General features: G+C 33.9%; 1 protein-coding gene across 1 annotated transcript; it reads left to right on the plus strand.

Moving 5' to 3' along the window:
* Positions 1-2,147: 2,147 nt before the first annotated feature.
* LOC117113802 (T-cell activation inhibitor, mitochondrial-like) lies at positions 2,148-20,393 on the plus strand. Its single transcript, XM_033257239.1, has 9 exons — positions 2,148-2,431; positions 4,471-4,597; positions 5,297-5,435; positions 5,751-6,009; positions 11,179-11,399; positions 12,686-12,777; positions 14,462-14,718; positions 15,176-15,307; positions 18,999-20,393. Exons 1-9 carry the CDS (start codon positions 2,403-2,405, stop codon positions 19,231-19,233), a joined length of 1,491 nt encoding a protein of 496 aa, XP_033113130.1. The 5' UTR covers positions 2,148-2,402; the 3' UTR covers positions 19,234-20,393.
* The last annotated feature ends 165 nt before the right edge of the window (positions 20,394-20,558 follow it).

The raw sequence follows: 20,558 nt of genomic DNA on the forward strand, positions 1-20,558 counted from the left end.
TGCCGATTGAGATTAGCAGGATTGCATGATCATTGCAGGTTTTCTTGAAAACTCAGATGAGAATGTGTTAGGTGAAAATTTTCGGAAAAGCAGTTGGACTAGGCTATAGAAAAATGTAAGAAGATGAAAGTTGGAAATACTGTATAGGCCTACTGTCTGTCCAGGAAGCTCTCATCTGTCCAACATAAATATCCTCATTTTGATATTGACTAAAGGAGAATGTGATTCTACTCCACACCTCAAATCATGCCAACATCCACAGTCCAGAATTGAATGAATTTTTGAGGGGGCGTTCATTCTTGGCATACAACAAGACTCATTTTTTTCATGACACCTCACATACATATTGTCCACAGAGAGGCCTTACTTCACAGTCTAGTCACCTACACACATCTTATTCTTTTGTCTTGTACTAAAAAAGAGTGTTATAATTTATATCATATTATTTAATATTTGTCCTAGACCTAGCCTACTATACTACCACTACAACTGCAAACAATCCAAATCCTTCCTCTCTAGCTCTTGAATTTAAATAAACTACACTGTAGAAGGCCTAGGCTAGGCTATACTAAACCCAGGCTACTTCCTTCTTAGTCTGGCCTGGCTGGTGGAGGTGACTTCCTCTTCCTCCTTCTCTCTTCCTACTAAGGCTTAAGTCTAGGACTAGCTAGGCTAGGGGAGGCTAGCCTATGACTGCCTAAGCTAGGCTAGGCCTACAGTACTAGTACAGTATACCCTACCTATCTAGGGCCTAGATATGTAGGCCTAGACTAGGCGAGCTTTCTCAAAAGTCTCGAGAATCATATTTTTACCTCCACTAATTAGTTTACAATTCAGTTACTTCAGTTGTTGCTAGTGCATACACAACACTCTCCCTTAAGATTGACTACGTTGTAATTGCAGTTTGTAACTAATAATAACATCATGCATCACCGTTTATTTATAAAAGATAATCAATAAACAAAAAATTGCAAATCAACCGTGACCGTGATGTCAACAAACCGCAGTGGTGTGTGCACATGTCATGTGCACACCAATTTTACGAAAGTTTCAAATGGTGGCGCTATGACGCTTAGCAGTACAGTACAACAACAGTCTGCTCTAAATTATTAATCAAAATATTTATTTTAATAGCTCATTGAAAAATAAATAAAAACGCATAGAAATGCTTACAATATACACTCACGATTTAAACCGAAAAATTAGCTTGTTTTGGAGTACCGTTCTCCATCTTCCTTTCTTTTCTTTCTCTCTTTATTTATTTCTTTGTGTGACCGGTATGTGCTGTCTACTTAGTGTGCAATTTTGCGAGGTCTCTACAAATTGTATATCTATATCCTATTGAGTATAATTTCTATAAAAACATGATAAAAAAAGAAGGCAAGGAAACCAAACAGGTGCTGAACACCTCCTATACAAAGTTGTCAACCCCCTAACAACATTACGAAATTCCATTATACTACTAGAAAATTACCTGACAAAGCACAGAAAAAAGTTACATTCCACAGTACATCTACAATCGAGTGACCAACTACTGTTGTGCAGGATATATAAGGCATAATTTTGACATGCTAAAAAGCCATTTCCCAATTAACCCTACCAGGGTTTGTGACACTGACGAGGCTCTAGTCGGCCCCCTGGCGGATCTCCCTCCCCACCACCTCTGTCGGACATGTTGGACATGTTGGACATCAGAATATTTCTGGAATCACAATTGATAAGACTGACTGAATTACTTCTTCAAAACTCACAATTACTCACTCACAACATCATCAAAATAAATATTCATAAGTGCAATTTACTAAACTATAGGCTAGAAAAATTGTGTTTGTTTACACATTCAGACACATTCGTCACATAATTCGATTTTGTTGTCTTTTAAGTTAGTCTAGATTTAAACGCAAATCAATCAAAACTTTTTATTAATTATGCATCTGCTACAGTATTGTTCGCCCACTTTTGACCAATCCTGGATTAAACGGCAGGGAACCTTAATGACGTCATTTAAAAGATAGGATTTGAGTGTCATGAAAAATGTGTCTCTCGACCTCATCAACTCACTGAGTGAACTGAAACGATGCAAGCGAGCGTCAACAATCGCCAAGGAACGTCAACAGTCGTCTTTTTGTAGTCTTCAAATTACGAAAAATAGTTTTATTTTTGTTTTAAAAAAAAGATAAAAACATTGATGGTGATAAATCTTTTAGTCATGCAATAATGAAAGGCAATATTAAAGTTAATTTATATGAATGTGGTATTCATTCCCGTATTCTTTTGACCTCTCCTCTGTTGTTGACGGTAAATTTACGCTGTTGACAGCTGATTGAAATATACAAAAACAAGGGGTTTCTTGAAAGTTTGCAGCCTTTTTTAAAGAGGAAAATGACCTTTTGTCGGCCCAGATGTTGAGAATGTTAAAGCCTATTTATAGGTTTGCTAGAATTTTGTTTGCAAATTTAAATGAGACGTTACAAAGTAGCTTAGGCTGCCCAGGCACTCCTTTTAGCTAGCTAGCTAGGCCTAGGCTAGATCTAGGCCTACCATAGACAGGGAGTTAGTCTAGGTCTAGATAGCCTTGACTCTAGACTAGAGGCCGCGGCAGGCGAAGGAAACACGATAGAGTTGGGACTGTCGTGCACATTTGAGACTTTTGCACAATTTGCAAATTGTGCAAGCTCTTCCTTGCACAATTTGCAAACTGTGCAAGCTCTTCCTTGCACAATTTGCAAACTGCAAGCTCTTGCACAATTTGCAAACTGTGCAAGGATTTATTGCACAATTTGAAATTTATGTAGTTATTTGATGGTGGTAAATCCTTAATAAATGCAATTTTTATTCTTATTTTTTCATTGTAGCTACCGACCGTCGTGACGCACACTCACATGGACTGGCCTAGCCTAGATCTTTCATCAGTGTAAATTTTGATCGCTTAAAACATGGGAATATTGCTGTTATCTCCCAAAAAATACATTGTTTTGATTTATAATCTAATAATAATTTAATATCAACATCAGTAAATACATTTAAAAAATGTCACATTTTGCAATAATTGATGAAAGAAACCTTGCAGTTTGCATACTGCACGCTCAGTTTGAAACATCAGAATCTCAAAATGTGTAAGAGTAACAAAATGCGCATGACAGGACCACCACGGCACTGCTGGAACTGTTCTTAGCCTAGGCTACTTAGGCCTAGTGAGGGAGCACTATCTTGGCCTAGCCGCAGTTTGAGGGAAGTACAGCTCGAGTCAGATTTCGCCATGGAGGGGACTAGTTCAAAAAGATGCTTTTGCCTAGCTAGGCCTAGATGCTTTCTGGTGCAGTCTAGGGGCCACTCAGTGTGCAGTAGCTCAAATTTGAACATCACATTGATTTCTTCCGATGTTTTGAGTCAAACTAGTACCTCATGATAGTACGTACGTGTGGGCCTGGCCTCTAGTTATTTATAAAATTTTATGAGATTACTTTTTGTTTGCGTTGAGAAAATTGGGAGGATGTATGTTGCACGAATGTAGGTAAAAATGGCCCTGGAAAAAATGGCCCAGGAAAAAATGGCTCCAGAAAATATGGCCCCAGTAAAAATGGCCCCAAATGACAAGTAGGTAAAAATGGCCCCAGTAAAAATGGCCCCAAATGACAAGTAGGTAAAAATGGCCCCAGTGAAAAAATTTAGTAATAGAAATGATTTTTTTTTTAAATCTTCAAATATTTGAATACTGTAATATAAGCAAGAATTGAATCAATAACAAATACAGTTACACAACAGATGCAAATAATGTACTGAGAGATTATCAGAAAACAATGGCCATTGAACATTTTTTGATAGTAGAAATAGGCCTAAGTTTTAAAAACGTTAGTCCACTAACAAAGTAGAGGAATGACATACATACAGTTACCAAAATATGCAACTCATAGATAACCGCAAATTCACTTTTTTTAATGAAAACTAAATTATTTCAGTTTTAAAAAATACATAAATGATTTTTAAAAAAAATCAGTTTTTATACAGAATTTTATTATTTTAAAAAAAATCAGTTTTAATACAGAATTTTATTATTGGGGCCATTTTTACCTACCTGTCATTTGGGGCCATCTTTACAAGGGCCATTTTTTCCTGGGCCATTTTTTCCGCGGCCATTTTTACCGTACACACCATGTGGCACGGTGGGAGGGCTTGGAATGAGGTCAAAAAGCTGGAGTCTCCTGCCAGATGTGCCATGACTTGGTAGGTATGGAGCCGTAATCTTAAGAACAGGGCAACAAATATTCATCAATAAAAAAATACAACATTTTTACATGTTTTCTAAAAATGCAAGATTCATTAAGTCATTGTCATATAAAATACATTAGGCCTAGACCTATATAAAATTTGTTTCTTTGAGTTGATACACAAAAGTTACTTAACATGTGAAACTCAAGTAAACTGAATACTACCGTTTGTAATAAGAAAATATTCCCTATGTCATTGTAGATTATGCAGAAACCTAAATTTGAGAACATGTGTCCGTTACTTGACTGCTTCCCAGGCATCGGAAGCTCTGAGACCATTTTTTTTCGCTGTTCATCCTGACTTCTTTGGCCAACATCCTAAAGAAAGGGTGAGTTAACAGGATTTAATCGACCAAAATAATGAGAAGACCAATATTTATTGCCTGGGCCACGCAAGAGCATTAAGCCTTGCACTCATTGCTTCCTAGGATGAATCCAACTCGGCTCCCTGTGGGCACTAGACGACGCGACGCAGTCTGCTGATTGTCGGTTGCAGTCAGAACGGATTGTTATAAAAAACGGTCCGTAGCGCACGCGTCTTCACGCAGTAAGTACTGAAATTTAATTTTATTGGGAATATAAACAGTGTAGTAATGGCATGGTTAAATGCTTTTAATTTGTATAATTAGGAAGAAATATAAATTTCATTTAGTGGAGATTACAAGGCATTTTATTTATTTTATTTTTCTAAATTTTTTTTTTAATTTCCATTTTTTGTTGGCGGCGGGTGTGCTAATTGGGCTAAAATAACATTTTATTGTTGTTCGAAATCATCATTATTGGCGGGCAGCAGGTTCGCCAACAAGGAATAAAAAATTGTCTTGCCTAGAGGCTGAAAGTTAAGTATAAAAGGCATACCATTTGGCCTCTGGGAACATAAGGAATGTAATGCGCACTTCAGAAAAGATAGGGGGTTCTCTAATGATAGATGCTGTGTGTGGATACAGACATATTATTACAATTAGATAAAAAGATGTCTTTTTAACTGCTTATTTATCTGATGTTTCCTTTCGTTCCCTGTTTTTCAGGCAGTGAATGAGGCCTCCTTACAGAAATTGAGTAGCTATCTTGAATGTTTATTCAGTGCCAACAATGCTAGCCCTACTACTGTCAAATTCTACCTGAGAGATCCACTGCAAGACTCTAAGAAGGCTGTACAAAGGGCCAGTAAGCGAAAAAGTTCCCATTACTATGATCATAGAACATATTATTTTATTATTACAAAACCCAGATTTTATGGTTATTTTTTGGACATTTTCATCCCCCAAATATTTACTCAACATGCCTACTACAAAGATTATTCCTTTCTCAGAATTTGGTTGTATACATACTGTACTGTCATTTCTAGAGGAAGGATTTTCAAGATAAATTGTGGACTTATTTTGCTAGATTTGGGGTTGTTTGTAGACAAATATATGTCCGATATTCCGAATACGTATACTATTCTAAAACATGTAAATTATTTTTTTTTGTCTACTGTAGATGATGTTTCAGTGGGATTTGAAGTGGTTACAATAAAACTGGTGTCCAGAGATGTCCAGTCGACAGTTTCTCAAATCCTTAACACCTGCCAGCTAGACACTGACCACTTGAAGAGCTTGGTGAAAAGGTTCGCACATCAGTCACAGGCATTTCCACGCCCGGTAAAATGGGACCCTTCATACTACGCTTATACAAACAAGCAGATCCCTAAAGACGCTTCATCCCCTGCAAGATGCAAAGTTGTTAATAAAACTCTAGGGTAAGAAAAACTATTAGTGAAATAAATAATTTGTCTTACAAGCCATCTAAAAGGTTATAGATATTGTCATTTTAATATTTTTCTGGAAGCTCTCACAATACAAGAAAACATAACTGTTATACATAACTACTGAGACTAAATTGTTGTTGTTGTTGTTGCTAAATGGTGCATGACAAATACCTTTGCACTGATAACCACCAGAGGCGATAGTACAGACAAGAGATACAATACTTACTTGTTGTAGCATCTCATATTACTGTATTAGGCATGTTGTTTAGTAATAATAATAATGCATATATGGCATTCCAAGATAAATTGAATATATTTGCCAGGAAAACGAATAGACAGCCCGAACAAACAAATCTGCACTTTTTCCTTCTTTCTTACAAATATTCAAATGGCAAAGAGGAATGTAGGTAAGAATGGCCCCGGAAAAAATGGCCCCAGAAAAAATGGCCCCGGAAAAAATGGCCCCGGTAAAAATGGCCCCATATGACAGGTAGGTAAAAATGGCCCCAATGAAAAATTTGGTAATAAAAATGATATATTTTTTTTTTAATCTTCAAATATTTAAATACTGTATATAAGCAAGAATTGAATCAAGAAATAAAAAATGGCTCTGAATTATAAAATTCAAGAAAAAAAAAATTAATAATAAATAAATGCTGTAAAATACCCTGTAGCAAAAATTTAATTAATAAATCTACATAAAAACCTACACTTAACAAACAAACTGACTCAGTCAAAGCCAAACTGTTTATCTAGTTAATCTGCTAAGAAGGGCTAATTGTTTTAGTTTTTTCAATTTACCTGATCTTGAGAATGGTTCCATGATGGACCCGAAACGTTGATCTTTCTTGTCATTAAATTTTGTTTTGAGATTATGTTCTTAATTGATTTAATAAATAAAAGCCACAAATAATAATTTGATTTACTAAATTTCATTATGTAAAAATAGTTATGCTTTAACATAGATTAAAAATATGTTACGCCTTACTTATTTTTAATCTATGGTTTTTTTAACTAATTTTCTTTTTTTTATTGGAAATTCCGTTTTGCAGAGTAAATTTATCAAACCCATTAAGTTTACAGTAATATGAAAAAAAAAAATTAGTTTATACAGAAATAGTATCTAAAATGATCTCAGTTTCCAAAGTTAAAGCAAAAGATCTAAAAAAAACACACAATATTAGGCAGGATGTATTTGTTTGGAAAAGAACCCACTCTTTTGTGAAATTAAGAGGTTTATAGGTGAAAATTTTTCCTTTGAACTGAGATCAATATGTGATTTTTTTTTATTTCTTTAAAAGCATTTGTTTTTTTTAACAATTACAGCAGATGCAAATAATGTTAATGATAATCGGAAAACAATGGCCATTGAATAACATTTTTTGATAGTAGAAATAAAAGTTTTAAAAACATTATTTCACTAACAAAGTAGAGGAATGACATACAGTATACAGTACTTCAACTACCAAAATATGTAACTCATAGATAACCACAAACTTCACTTTTGTTAAATATCAAATGAATTAACTTTACATGTTATAAACAATGCAAATAAACAGTAGTTAAAGGATGTGGATCAATTGTGTGTTTGAATCACAAGTTCATGTATGGGAAAAGGGAGAGGCTTACTTTCTCGCAAACTTAGCAATAAATTGTCTGCTTAGAGTTTATTCAAAGAAGTATTGCTTTTAGTAAAACTGAATAATTAGGAATACATTTATTTAAGCAACTAATTTAGTTGCATGCTTGGTTTTTACTCATCGCTAACTAAATCCAAGTGCCTACTACTAGCTTAGAATTATGTATAGTTACGTATGGCAATTATGCTAAGAATTAAAATGGCGTGTGATTGTGAGGGTAGGGTGATTATGGTAGGATTATGTGGTATTGCTAAATCCCACAAACCTCCCAAAACACACTGTAGAAAATTAAACAATTCAATTGTGATTGACTGACTTGGTATATCAATAAGAAAATTAAATACATTCATAACTATTTTTTGGTTAAAATTTTGATTTTTTTTATGAAAAAATACTTGCAAATACACCACAAACCTCTAAACACACTGTAAACCCCATCTAAACTATATAATTATGATTGTAGAACTCTCTTTTTCTTAAAAAATAATAAAAAAGAATAATAATATTTTGATGTTCATACTAACCCACTGTTTGTGGGGTTTACCAATACACAGATTGAATTTCTGGAAAATGTGATTCCGCTTCCGTGAAATCGGCCACAAGTAAATTATTGTAGTATTAATAAATGCATGATTTATGTTGATTTATTGATTATGTTGTTGCTTTTTTTTAACATTTAAATGAAAAAAAAAGTGTAATTCATGGCTTTTTATTTATCTTTGAATATTTTATCATTGAATATTAATTCTTGCAAAAAGTGAAATGTAAATGGTAATTTGTTTGATGTTAGATTCCTTTTAAAAACTGAAATATTTAAGATAAAAAAATGCATATATTGACTCAAGAAAATCAGTTTTAATACAGAATTTGATTATTGGGGAGATTCCTTTTAAAAAACTAAATTAGTTAAGATAAAAAATGCATATAATGACTCAAGAAAATCAGTTTTAATTCAGAATTTGATTATTGGGGCCATTTTTACCTACCTGTCATATGGGGCCATTTTAACCGGGGCCATTTTTTCCAGGGCCATTTTTTCCGGGGCCATTTTTTCCGGGGCCATTCTTACCATACACCGGCAAAGAGCATAATATTATGAATAAATTTTAAAAAACAATCAGTTTAAATATTGAATCTTTTCATTAGTATTTTTCCACGATTCATATTTTACTACTTATATTCTTGTGTATTAATTTGGTAATGTTAATTGATTGGTATAACTTTTTTTTATGTTTATATTGTATGTTCCCTTAACCCTTACGCTGCCATCTTTTCCTAATCAGTCAACAAGAGTGCCGGCTGATAACAATCCCCTGTGCCAGATAATCATTTAACAAGGTCATTGTAATGCTTATTTTTATAGTGTATATTTTTTGCTCAATAATTCATAAACTATTGAGATTATGAAAATATAAATCTAAAAACAATTGCTCAGCATTGATCGTTTTATACATATATATGCCTTTATTTCTGCATTTTATTTATCATTTAGTGAATAAATGACAGGAACATTTTGTCAATAATCACAAATAGTATATTATGCCGAGCCCTGTTATTAGAGTATGTGTTTTTACAGTCACAGTAAATTGCTTGATGATGAAAATCAAAATAATGAATCCTAGGCCAAATTCCTAGGCCTAGTACATTTACTAACATTACCATCACAGTCCATTCCTAACTAGGTTAGCCTGGGTCTGCCTAGCTAAGGCCCAGCCTAGGCCTAGAACATTTATTTATTTATTTATTCTGTCTTTCTACTGCATGCACTTTCAGTACTTGTGTACTGTTTTTTTTTGGTACAGTTTCATAAAGAACAAAAGTTAAAAGAAAAGTAATTAAAAAACATACATATATATAAATAGAATCATAATAAAGTGATTAAGAATTAAAAGAGTTTTAAAAAAATATAATAGACATTTTCATGAAATTTGTTGTTGTTTCGTGTGGAAGTTCATTCCACAACTTTGTTGAACGATACAAAAAAGTTCTCTTGCCTTGACAGTTATTCCATTGTGGTACAAAAAGGTTATTATGAGATTGACTACGTGTACATTTTGAATGGGATTCGATATTAAATTTAAATTTAGATGATAAATAAGATGGCGCATACCCTTTTAAACATTAAAAAGTCATTAAGGCTATCTGTTCATTCCACCTTACATGTAGTCGTTTCCATGCAAGTGAACTTAACATAACATCAACGGAAGTATAAATATCAACAGACAAAACAATTCTTCATAATCATTGTTTTCTATGTCAGTTTGTAAGTCTCCTTATTACCCAGCACAGCTGTAACAACAGAAGAATACAGTTTTTCAGCATTTCAAAAGATCATATTTTCAACTTGCAAAAACTCAAACTTCTAACAAAAAAAACCCCCGGCAAGTTTCACATAAAAATGTGCAGAAATTCATTGCCTTCCTATGCAGTAAACACTATTTGGGTTAGTGTTAAAACAGCCGCTCTATGGTCGTTTTTTGGAAGGCCTTTACTAATTCACATTTATGAGAAACTGGCATGCACACCAACTATGCAGTGTTCGCATTTATGTTTATTGTACGTACTGAGGGTTCCGAATTTATCAAATATTGCTGGATGGACCACTCTCACAAAATATTGTTGAAAAAAATGTTCAGACGACCCTCTCTTTGAAGTAAATTTTCAACAGAGGTACAATAATATGTGTAAGATGTTGTGTCCACAGTGTCACACAATACTTGCCCAGGGCAAACACGTTTCTTTTAAAAATTAAATCATCAAACTTATTTTACACTTACCCCTCTTCATCTGAAGATGCCTACTGCAAAAAATTGAATCTATTTTTGCATTTATAATGAAGGAGTTTCTGTGCTGATCAGTATGATGCAAGTGATAAGAGAATTACCCGACCTCCGATGACCTTGCATTAGAGCATTTTGTATCCTCCTTGATATTAACCAAATTTTTTAATGGCTGATCTATCAATAACATTGATAGGGTTAACATTACAGCCCATCACTGTTTACCTCTCAGTTGGCTAAACTGGTGATAGCCACTGTGTGTGCGCTAAACCGTGGAGATCACTTTTTGTTCTCGGTTCAATCCCCATTGCTGCTCTCGTTGTATATCAGCTAGGGCTGAATGCAAGTTATGATGTCGCACCGTCTTTCAGATGAGACGTTAAGTTGTTAAACCTGTGTGCATTATGGCCCATGTGCACGTTAGAACTCAGTACATTGGAAAAGAGTAGAGGATTGTCTCCCGGTGTACTGCCCAATCACCACCAGAAGGACCCCACTGGAAATAGGTCTTCCTCAGGCTTTCGTAGGTTATCCTTGGGGTTTACACCAAAATAAATCCATCCATCCTTCCCATATTTTCATCACTTTCCTACTACAATTCACAATTTAGATTGGGGCATATTCTACATTTTCCCTACCAGGGAATGTGTGTAACTTTTTTTTTCTTGTGAATTGGGTATTAGTTGATTCAATGTAGAACATCATTTGATTTATTCTTGTTCTCTACAACTTTCTACCAGGTCATGGCTTGTCAAAAACAGACAGAGAGCCCTCAAGAGGCTGGAAAAAAGTCAGTTTATCCGGGAAGAAGCGGAGGCATTACGCTTGGACCTCTGTAGTAGTTATCATCTGTGTGATGTGAGATGGGAAAGTGATTGGAATATTGGTGCATTCCGGATGTCACTTAGCTCCGTCAGGAAAATACTGCTGGAGAATCCCACATATGCTTCATATATTAAAGGTCAGTGTTAAACTTATTCTCAAAATTTAAACATAAAAGTTTGTCTGAGACATGTCGTCTTGTGATTAAATTTTTGCTTATATCTTTAAAATTTGTGAGAATTGAACCAACGACAAGGAACTGGGGACTATTACAAATGATGAATGTTTATGAGTGTGATGTTATATAATATTTTAAGTATATATCGAAGATAAAACTTTTCACTCAACAAAGCAGCCATTTTGAATGAGACTTTAATTTTAATTAAAGATATTCATTCACATTGTGCACCTAGTGTAGATCTTTTTTATTTATATTATTTCATTTTATTTATTTGTCTCAAAACATTAAAATTTACGATAAAAGAAACAGCAAGGAACGAGCACAAACAAAAATGAGACAGAACACCCCAAAAGTGAATTTAATCACTGTCGAGTAATCACATCATCTGCACGTCGAGTGATCACATCATCTGCATGTGAGTGGTGAAAATATTTAAGGTAGTGTGCAGTTGACCTATATCTGTTTACCTCTATATTCTTTTGCCACTCAAGGCAATGTATTTCATTATTTTTATTATTTTGTTTTATGCATTTGTTTCATAAAACCTGACTGAGCCAATGAATTTCAGAAAATGTTTATCTCCTAAATTTCGTAGGGATTTTCTTGATCTTAAGTTTCTTTATAATATCATTCATAGTAATCTCGATTGTAATCTTATTTCAAGTTTCTTTATTAATGTCCCATCTCATACGTTAAGAAGTAAACCCACATTTTATGTTCCTTTTAGGAGGGTTAATGCCATCCAAAATGGTTTATTTTGTAGATTAAGTAAATTATATAATTCCCTTTTAGTTGAAGATAATAATCTTGATATATTTTCATATTCGTTTAATCAGTTTAGGCATAAAGTTTTAAGTGTACTGTAATTGATCATTTTTTAACTTTTTTCCCTTGATGTTTCATCCAGTTTTCAATTTGTTGTTTTGTATTTTTTGTATTTGCATTCTTGTTTGTTAACCCTACTATTATTGGCGAAATTATTTTGCTGTTGGTTGTGGTTTTAAAGAAATAAATTTCCTTGAACTGAAACTGCAAAGAAAAATCAGAAAATGGAACAAAAAATACAAACTTAACTTTTTTATTGAATGGAAGGAACCAATAAACAATTAATTAAAAATGTCTAAAAAGATGTATAAAAGTAATTGATGTATTGAATGTGTCACATGTATTGATGGCTGATTTTACTTTTTTCACATTTTGTTTTACCTGCTATTGTATTGATAGATTTCTGTTTTTGTTCTAAGGTAAAGAACTGATATTTAGTTCCATCACCGGTGTTTGCAAAGAAGGTTTTATTGTTCTGTCAAACGAGGCTGTGCCCCAGTATTGGTCTCAGGTAAGCTTCATTCTTATGGTAATGATTTGTTTATTAAATGTGACCCAAGCTCATAAAAGGGCTGTAAATTCGCACTGCATTATATTGAGAAGCAAAGCTCAAAAGCCACAATAGGTCGTAGAATGTGAATTTTGTGTGAATTGGGTTTTTGTGTATTAAATAATGTATTAATATTACTATTCCTGAAATTTGAGTTCAAAATTTCTAACTGTAAAAGGTAAAATTTAGCCATTGCCAGATAGGAGTTAGTGAAAAATAAATAGAAACCTACCGAAAACAAAGGCATTTACCTCAAAACTTCATTTAAGAAAGCTGATAAGATGACAATTATTCTAGGGAAAAATAATTATACTTCTTATGAGAATGCTTGAATATCTTGTGAACTTGACTCCCTACTTAATAGGAGGGTTTGTCATTGTCGTAAGTTTGCTTCTGGTCTTAAATTTGATCACACAAGTGGTCTTTTTCCCCCCTCCAGACACGAGGTGTCATGGGAGAAATCTTTGTAATTCTTCTAACATATCACAATTACCAATTAGAACCAAACGATTTAGTAACAGTCCTGTACCCTATTTTATTAACTTACTCAATTCAGCATAGTTGCTTTAGCTCAGTAATGGTTTATTTTTTATGTTGTTTGATAACTCTGAATCCCATCATGACTTGGATGATGATATTGATAATAATTATAATAATAATAATAATAACTATTATAATAATAATTGTAATTCTTTTACTATCAAAATTTATAACACTATTCTTAATACTTTTCCCCCTTACTTTGCTCTCATTTCTTTTTTTATATTTATTTTGACCTTGCTGTTTTTTTTTCTTGTAATGTTATATATTGATATTTCGACCCGCATCTTGTTCCTGTTTGTTTTACATTTTTATATGTCTTTTTTATATTTCTGCTCATTGTTTTATATGTTCTTATTTGTAATTTTACATGCAATTTGGACTCCAGGGCACGATATGTGGAATTTTGTAATAAATTGAATTGAATTGAATTGAATTATTCAAACAGTCATAACTTTGCTTCCAGACACCCAGTTGAGTTCATTTAACTGTCATTTTAAAGTAAATTATATGTTCTATGCTATCATAACAAAAACTCATTTTGACCTGAAGATGAGTTTACATCCCTTTTATGATTTTGGGTCACAAATGTGTAGAATTGTAATTATATTTATATTTTAAATTATTTTTTTCTACTCATCTGACAATTTGTTCATGAGACTTGGGTGAGAAATTTTTTTTTGTATCATACCTTGTCGCGAGTGTTAAAATGATAACAAAAAACAGCAGTTCCCTTCTCTCGCCTCCCGTGTGCCCACTCAGTGATGCAATCAGTAGAGGGTTAAGCCTCACATCGTACAGGCCTTGGATTTATAATCTTGACCCTGTCTGCCTCAAAAACTTGTACTGTATGCAAAACTCTGATTTGGGAGTTTCTGGATATTATACGACACAATACCTCACGATACAACAAACATGTGTCGACATTCCACAAACGCAGATTGTTATGTATGTTTATGTTGTCGTTTGGTTAGACCTTACTAACATCATCCAATTGCTGGGCGTAGCAGAAGGGTCCATTATAATTATAAAGCTACCTATTCTAATTTTGATCTGGTTGAACATCTTTATGAAAACCTTTTAATAATCAACTTTCTTAATTCAGGTACTTGAACATTTACCAAAGACACTACAATTAATGGATGGCCTTTCATCGATGGAAGAGGAGGTTTCTTGTTACCTTGGTAACATCATCATCTCTAGGGAGAAGTACTTCCACCGAATAACGATCGAAAACTACACGCTCCTACTCCAAAAGCTAATAAGCAGTTTAAATAGTTACCATTCATCAAGACGCCGTTGGAAGGAGGGCCGTGTGATCCCACCTAACTCAATGCAACAATTGAAACTCGTCATTGAAGGGTAAGTCAAGATCCTGGTCAACCTAAACAAACTTTATTCATTCATAATGCAGTCTTTGTGATTTAGTTTTGATATGTGCATCTCATTTTGCTTTTAAGATGACTTGTAGAACCCTCTGTGTTGTGTCACTTTTAGTATTCCTTGGATGGATGGCATTCTATATTGTTCTTTGCTATTTCCTGAAATTTTCTACTGTATAAATAATGTGTGTAATATTGTGTTTCACCCATGTTGATGTATATTTTTCCCAAGAAATTTTTAAACTGTTTTGTAGTTATATTTCAGCTGAATTAGTTACCATTTTTACTAATTAAAATTTAATTAATTTACTACTTTAAAAAAAAAACTAATATTATTTATAATAAAATTTAGTGGTCATCTTTCAAATATATATTTTTTTTCAAATATGTAATTCAATATTATTTTTATGACCAATTTTTTTATGTTTCATTTTCAGAACTATTGGACATGTGGCATTACTACGATCAGGACGATTTGTCCTGCCAGCCTCAACACAGCCTCAGGAAGCCATTAGCTTTTTACTGAAGAACAAGACCAAATCTTGGGAAAGACTAAAGAATTATCCAAGGTACACATAAATAATAATAATAAGGCCATGTAAAAAAATTGTACAATCCTTTTTAAAAAAGAAGTTGGTAAGGAAGCAGTTTGGCACAGCTGGAACGGTTGGATTCCCTACCTCGAGGTCGGGGTTTCAATCCTCGCTGTGCATTTTGCTTGTGTCCTTGAGCAAGACACTTTATTTATATTGCTTCTCTCTACCCAGGAGTATAAATGGGTACCTAGTGGTGTTGCCTGCTACTGCGCCAACAGACCCGTAGGACCATATTTAATCAGGATCATCCCGATTTCCAATGTCAAAAACACCCAAAAAATCAGCACGTCCTTATTTTCAGAATTTCAACAAGACGTTTACTGATAGAGATTCAACAGTAACTTAAAACATGCTCAAAACAGCCTATCGGTAAAATCAAACGATGTGTGCAAATCACCAACATTTCTCACAGAGTGTGCCGGGCGCGCGCCTCAAAATCTTTGTGGAGTCGGTTAAATTATTATATCCTGTGGTAATAAAATTATTTGATAAATCTATGGGGATAGTTGTTTGTGAACTGATATCGATCAAAGAATGCTGTGACAGATCAACAGGAGAAAACATATTTAATTTACTTGATAATGAACTTAGTTCATTGGGAGTGCCATGGATGTATTAATTAATGTATTAATTATTAAGTAATGTATTAATAAAGATAACCTTGCCTTCAGTTAATCAGGGGAAATTACAAAATAATTGTTAATTACTGTTTTTTATTTTTATTATACAGTTGACTGTAAACATTAAATAACATTGAAAAACTCGGAAAGATAGGCCTAGCTGCGCCTCTATGAACAATACTAGCTATGTTCCGGCGATCACTACTATCCAATGCAAATTAATGAGAAATCCAGTCAAGGTCGCATCAAATTTTATCGTATGTCTACACGAGAGTTATAGCGGATAGTTATAGCGCTTATACACTGATATAAAAAAGTTGAAATTAAAATTATTTCTATTGATCTCATGATGATGTTTTAATAAAACAAAGACGACAAAACAGAAATTACATTAGACTAGGCTGAATTCAATGGCTAGGCCTGCTTGAATTGGGTAGGCAGTAGGCCATCCCAAGTATCGATAAATAAAAGGCAAAATATGTTTAACATCCAATTTTTTCATCTTCACTTAGTAGAGCATTCCAAAAAAGTGAAATAACACTCTGAGATTTTTTTTTCTCACCTACCCTAAGCCTACCAATGAACATTTAGGAGATTTTCGGCAGCATTAAAACCGAGCTAACAAATGTAGTATGTGAGTACAGTGCGTTGATTTGTGGTTGTTCTTGCTAGAAAGTGTGAATTGCAGTGGCTACCGTATTTAGCTTTAATCTCAGAATCATGTACGTACAGTATCTCACCGACGTTCACTGTATTTCCATTTAGCTATATCTTTAGGCACAGCCAACGAACTACCACGGTATTTTGCAGATTTCCCAAAATAAGACATGAAAATTTATATGAAGTTTACAACGAACGGTAATAATAGAAATTTATCCTGTATTGTTTTATTTGGATTACTTTTGACAATTATAAATTTAAAAACAACTCAAAAAGGAAATTTTAAAGATGCATTGTTTGATATTATGACCCAACTAGAATTGCCTCGAAAACGAGACCGTGGTCAAGCTACAGATGTTATTGCAATCAACATGTGGCAAGTCAATTAACAGAAAGTTCTATCGGATGAGAGCCTTGCCAATCCGATCATTTGTCAGTGTTAGCTTGTTTTCTATCAGGGGATCCTGTTCATGCGGTCGGTGTCAGCCTCATAACAAGCGCTTGTTCGATAACTACAATATCACCGGTGTAACTTACACCGTCGGAACAAGATTTGCGGGCGAAAGGTTGTTATAATCAACCCACAATTCCACATTTAGTTCAACATGTGACTCAATTCAATGCTGTACATGGCCCTCTGCAATAGTTCCATAATCACAGCATATTCGACGAGAGACTCGTTCAACTTTCCCTTGGAAAACTTGCCGACACCGTAAGCGGTAAACACAAAGGCTTGATCTTTTGTACCAATAGGATCTGTGGCTGTACCAAGATGCGCGTTCGGCCCAGATATGGTTCTTAGCATGCAATATAGTAATGTATATTGGTCGGCATTTTAAGCTAGCTAGCATTGCTACATTGGTCTGTGTTTTCATAGGGGACTAATCATGGGTCATTCAATTAAACTATCCTCTATCTTCCTTTCACAATATTTTACACTACAATGTTTCAATGTGGAATTATTTGGATTTAGGCAAGGTTATCCTTATTATTTAAATTAAAATTGACATAAAATAACCATTTTGTCTGGTAATATTTTAATAATTAAAAAAACCTAGTGGTAGTTATGTATAATTGTGATTTTATATACTTGGTTTTCCGTCATGGCATTTTTCTTTCACAATGTGTGGCGAAGCTCTGGTGATTTTTTTTAAAACTTTAATATCCTAGTTGTCTCCAATAATTGTAATTGTATATACAATATAAGTTTTCCAGTCATAGCATTTTTCTTAAAAAGCCATGACATACGGCGAAGCCCTGCCCATTTTTTTTAAACTTTAGTACTGTATCTTAGTTGCCCCCTACAATAACAGTAGGTTGTGAGGTAAATATACAGTACATTTGAAATTATATAACTCTTGTTTTTTATTTAAAACAACTGTGCAGGAATTAAGATATATAATTACCATCTTACAAATTATTTGTGGGAGGGCATGGCATCGATGAATAGCGTCAGGTATGCGCCAATATGGCAGCAGCACTTAAGCATGAGGACCCAATGACCAGGGGGGTTGAAGGTTGCGTGGGGGCTCGTGCCCCTCCAATAAAAAAGTCGCCACACAAAAATCACTTGCAAATAGTTAAAAATCACCGTATTTTGCGAATTAGCGCCCCTCAATTAATCAATCGATCCACCTACTTCACCTTTGCGCCCTCCCCCCATCAGCACCCCCATTTCAAGAATTCTGGATACACCACTGGGCCTAGTCGTAGTTGAATTATAGGCGGTAGTGTTATTATTTCCCTTTCGATCCATATATTGTGTTGTGAAAGTGGCGAAAATGCGTGATATGGCCCGGAAAGGGACCTAGCCAGAGGTATCCGGGCCATTCCTTATGGTAATATAATGTGCAATGTAGTTAGATTTATATATTGCTTTATACCACCCAAAGTGCTTGAGGTGTGGACAGGCACGTACAGATACTTGCTTCTCTCCTAAGCATCTCTTCCTGTCTGAGTTACAGAGTAAACTGATACCAGTTACTCTCATCTGTCCTGGTCCACAACAGGGACTGTATGAACTAGCACACCAGGGTAACCCCCTACTCGTCTCAAAAGATGTACTGGAATTTTTAGAGTGTGTATGAGTAAAATTGTGTACACTGGGCCAATGGTTTATATACCAACGCCAATATTGATGACTGTACGTTGTGGCTCCCTGTCTTAACCACTCGGCCGTACGACTCGCCTTTACCTTTTTTAAATACAATCAGACACTGAGTTAGGAAGTGGTGACCCTTTTAATAAATTTAATAACTGTCTTTGCAGGATCTACTGAATTAGAATTTTTGGTTTTTACAAACGGTGAAGTCAAATGCTGACATTACTGGTTTTTTAGTGTTTATTTTCCAAACTAAAACATCATGTTCTTTGTTTTATTCTAGACTTCAAGCAGATAGGAAAAGATTAGTGGCACAATGCATGAAGAATTACAGTTTAAAGAGCCTGGAGGTGGACTTGTCTTTAACGGAAGAGCAAGCAAATGAATGTTTAAACAAGTTGATTGACAGCCAGCTGCGACTCCCTGTGTCTATGCAAGACCTACGGTTACGAATTTCACGATATTATTCTGTGCTTCGCGATGGAGAAGTTTGTATACCTTGGAATTTACATATATAAATTTTTTTTTAATTTGAGCTGAGATGAGAAAAATAATTTATTATCATAAAATCCAATACAGTTAACTTAAAATTACAAAGTGCCACTTCAAACTTAAATACATACATTGAAATACAAAAGGTAGAATAAATATTTTGACTGTCAAGTTATAGATCTGCTATGTGAAATTGTAAAGCTATAATTCGCAGTCTTGTGCGAGTAGATATACAGTGTATGTATTCTTTTATGGAAATTTTGATTTAATGACAATAATGACAACAATCATCAATTCCTTTTGCTCTTGTAGGAAAATGAGTGAATATGTGTGGCAATTACTTGAAAATGAAGAAAAAAGGACTTCATATTTATTATCAACATTTATTGTTAAACTTTATTATATTATATATTTTTATTATACCTACTAAAGGCTTCATGTTTAATAATAGTTCTTTATTAGGTGCTATAAAGTAGTATTTTATATATATAAAAAATTAGCAGTTTATATGTACATAATGTATAGAAATGATTTTGCATAGCGCCCTCTATATTTGCATCTCAGATCTTTGGGACTTGCTAGTGTTAATGTCAACTTTGCCTCTCCAGTGAATGTCTACATGGGTGCTATTTTATTAGGAGACAATTTAAGTTCCACATCTGTACTGTAATTTCAAATCACAGTACAATACATTTATCAAAATTTGTTTTGATATTAAGTTTGTATTGTATGTAATATTTTGATAGAATGTGTATAAGGTTTATATATAATTTTGTAATTGTAATATCCTGATGCAATATTGTAAAATTTTGTCATACTATATTTATACCTGGTACTGTTAAAATTTAGCACCTTGTGCGCATTGCTACTCTACTAGGGCTTATATGACCTATATTATATGTCCCAAGTATAGTTTGCCACCTACAATATACCACATATAATTAACTTTTAATTTGGAAAAATTTTTATTAACTTTTAATAAGTCACAAATGGAAAATTAAAATATTTATTTATAAAATAGTTTTTCATTCACATTTGTATCTAGAGAGGTTATAGACTATGCAAGTCAGTAGGGGTAATCAAGGGGCCCACTACTCCCCTCCCCCGTAAATTTAAAAAAAAAACGGTAAAAAAAAGAAAAATAAAAATATATTCAAATTTAGGTCTGAGAATGCCATTTCTGGACTGCTAGTCCATCCATTCCTGATGATGACATAATTAATGTCGAAATATTGAATCCCAACACGATGGCGTGTATTTCAATACTTGGAGTATGTATTATACTTTCTTATCTGAGATTAATCAGTGGACCTTTCGGTTTTTGGAATATGCCAAATCATTCATAATGAAG

This window comes from Anneissia japonica, unplaced genomic scaffold (assembly GCF_011630105.1).
Source record: "Anneissia japonica isolate Jap-2015-1 unplaced genomic scaffold, ASM1163010v1 scaffold287949_len505691_cov196, whole genome shotgun sequence".
Lineage (NCBI taxonomy): Eukaryota > Metazoa > Echinodermata > Crinoidea > Comatulida > Comatulidae > Anneissia > Anneissia japonica.

Excerpts from the sequence above, each read along its gene's own strand:
- LOC117113802 (XM_033257239.1), top strand. The coding sequence starts at position 2,403 with ATGTTGAGAATGTTAAAGCCTATTTATAG. Across the intron at positions 6,010-11,178 it reads GTTGTTAATAAAACTCTAGG|GTCATGGCTTGTCAAAAACA; the intron begins GTAAGAAAAACT and ends ACTTTCTACCAG. Across the intron at positions 15,308-18,998 it reads AGACTAAAGAATTATCCAAG|ACTTCAAGCAGATAGGAAAA; the intron begins GTACACATAAAT and ends GTTTTATTCTAG.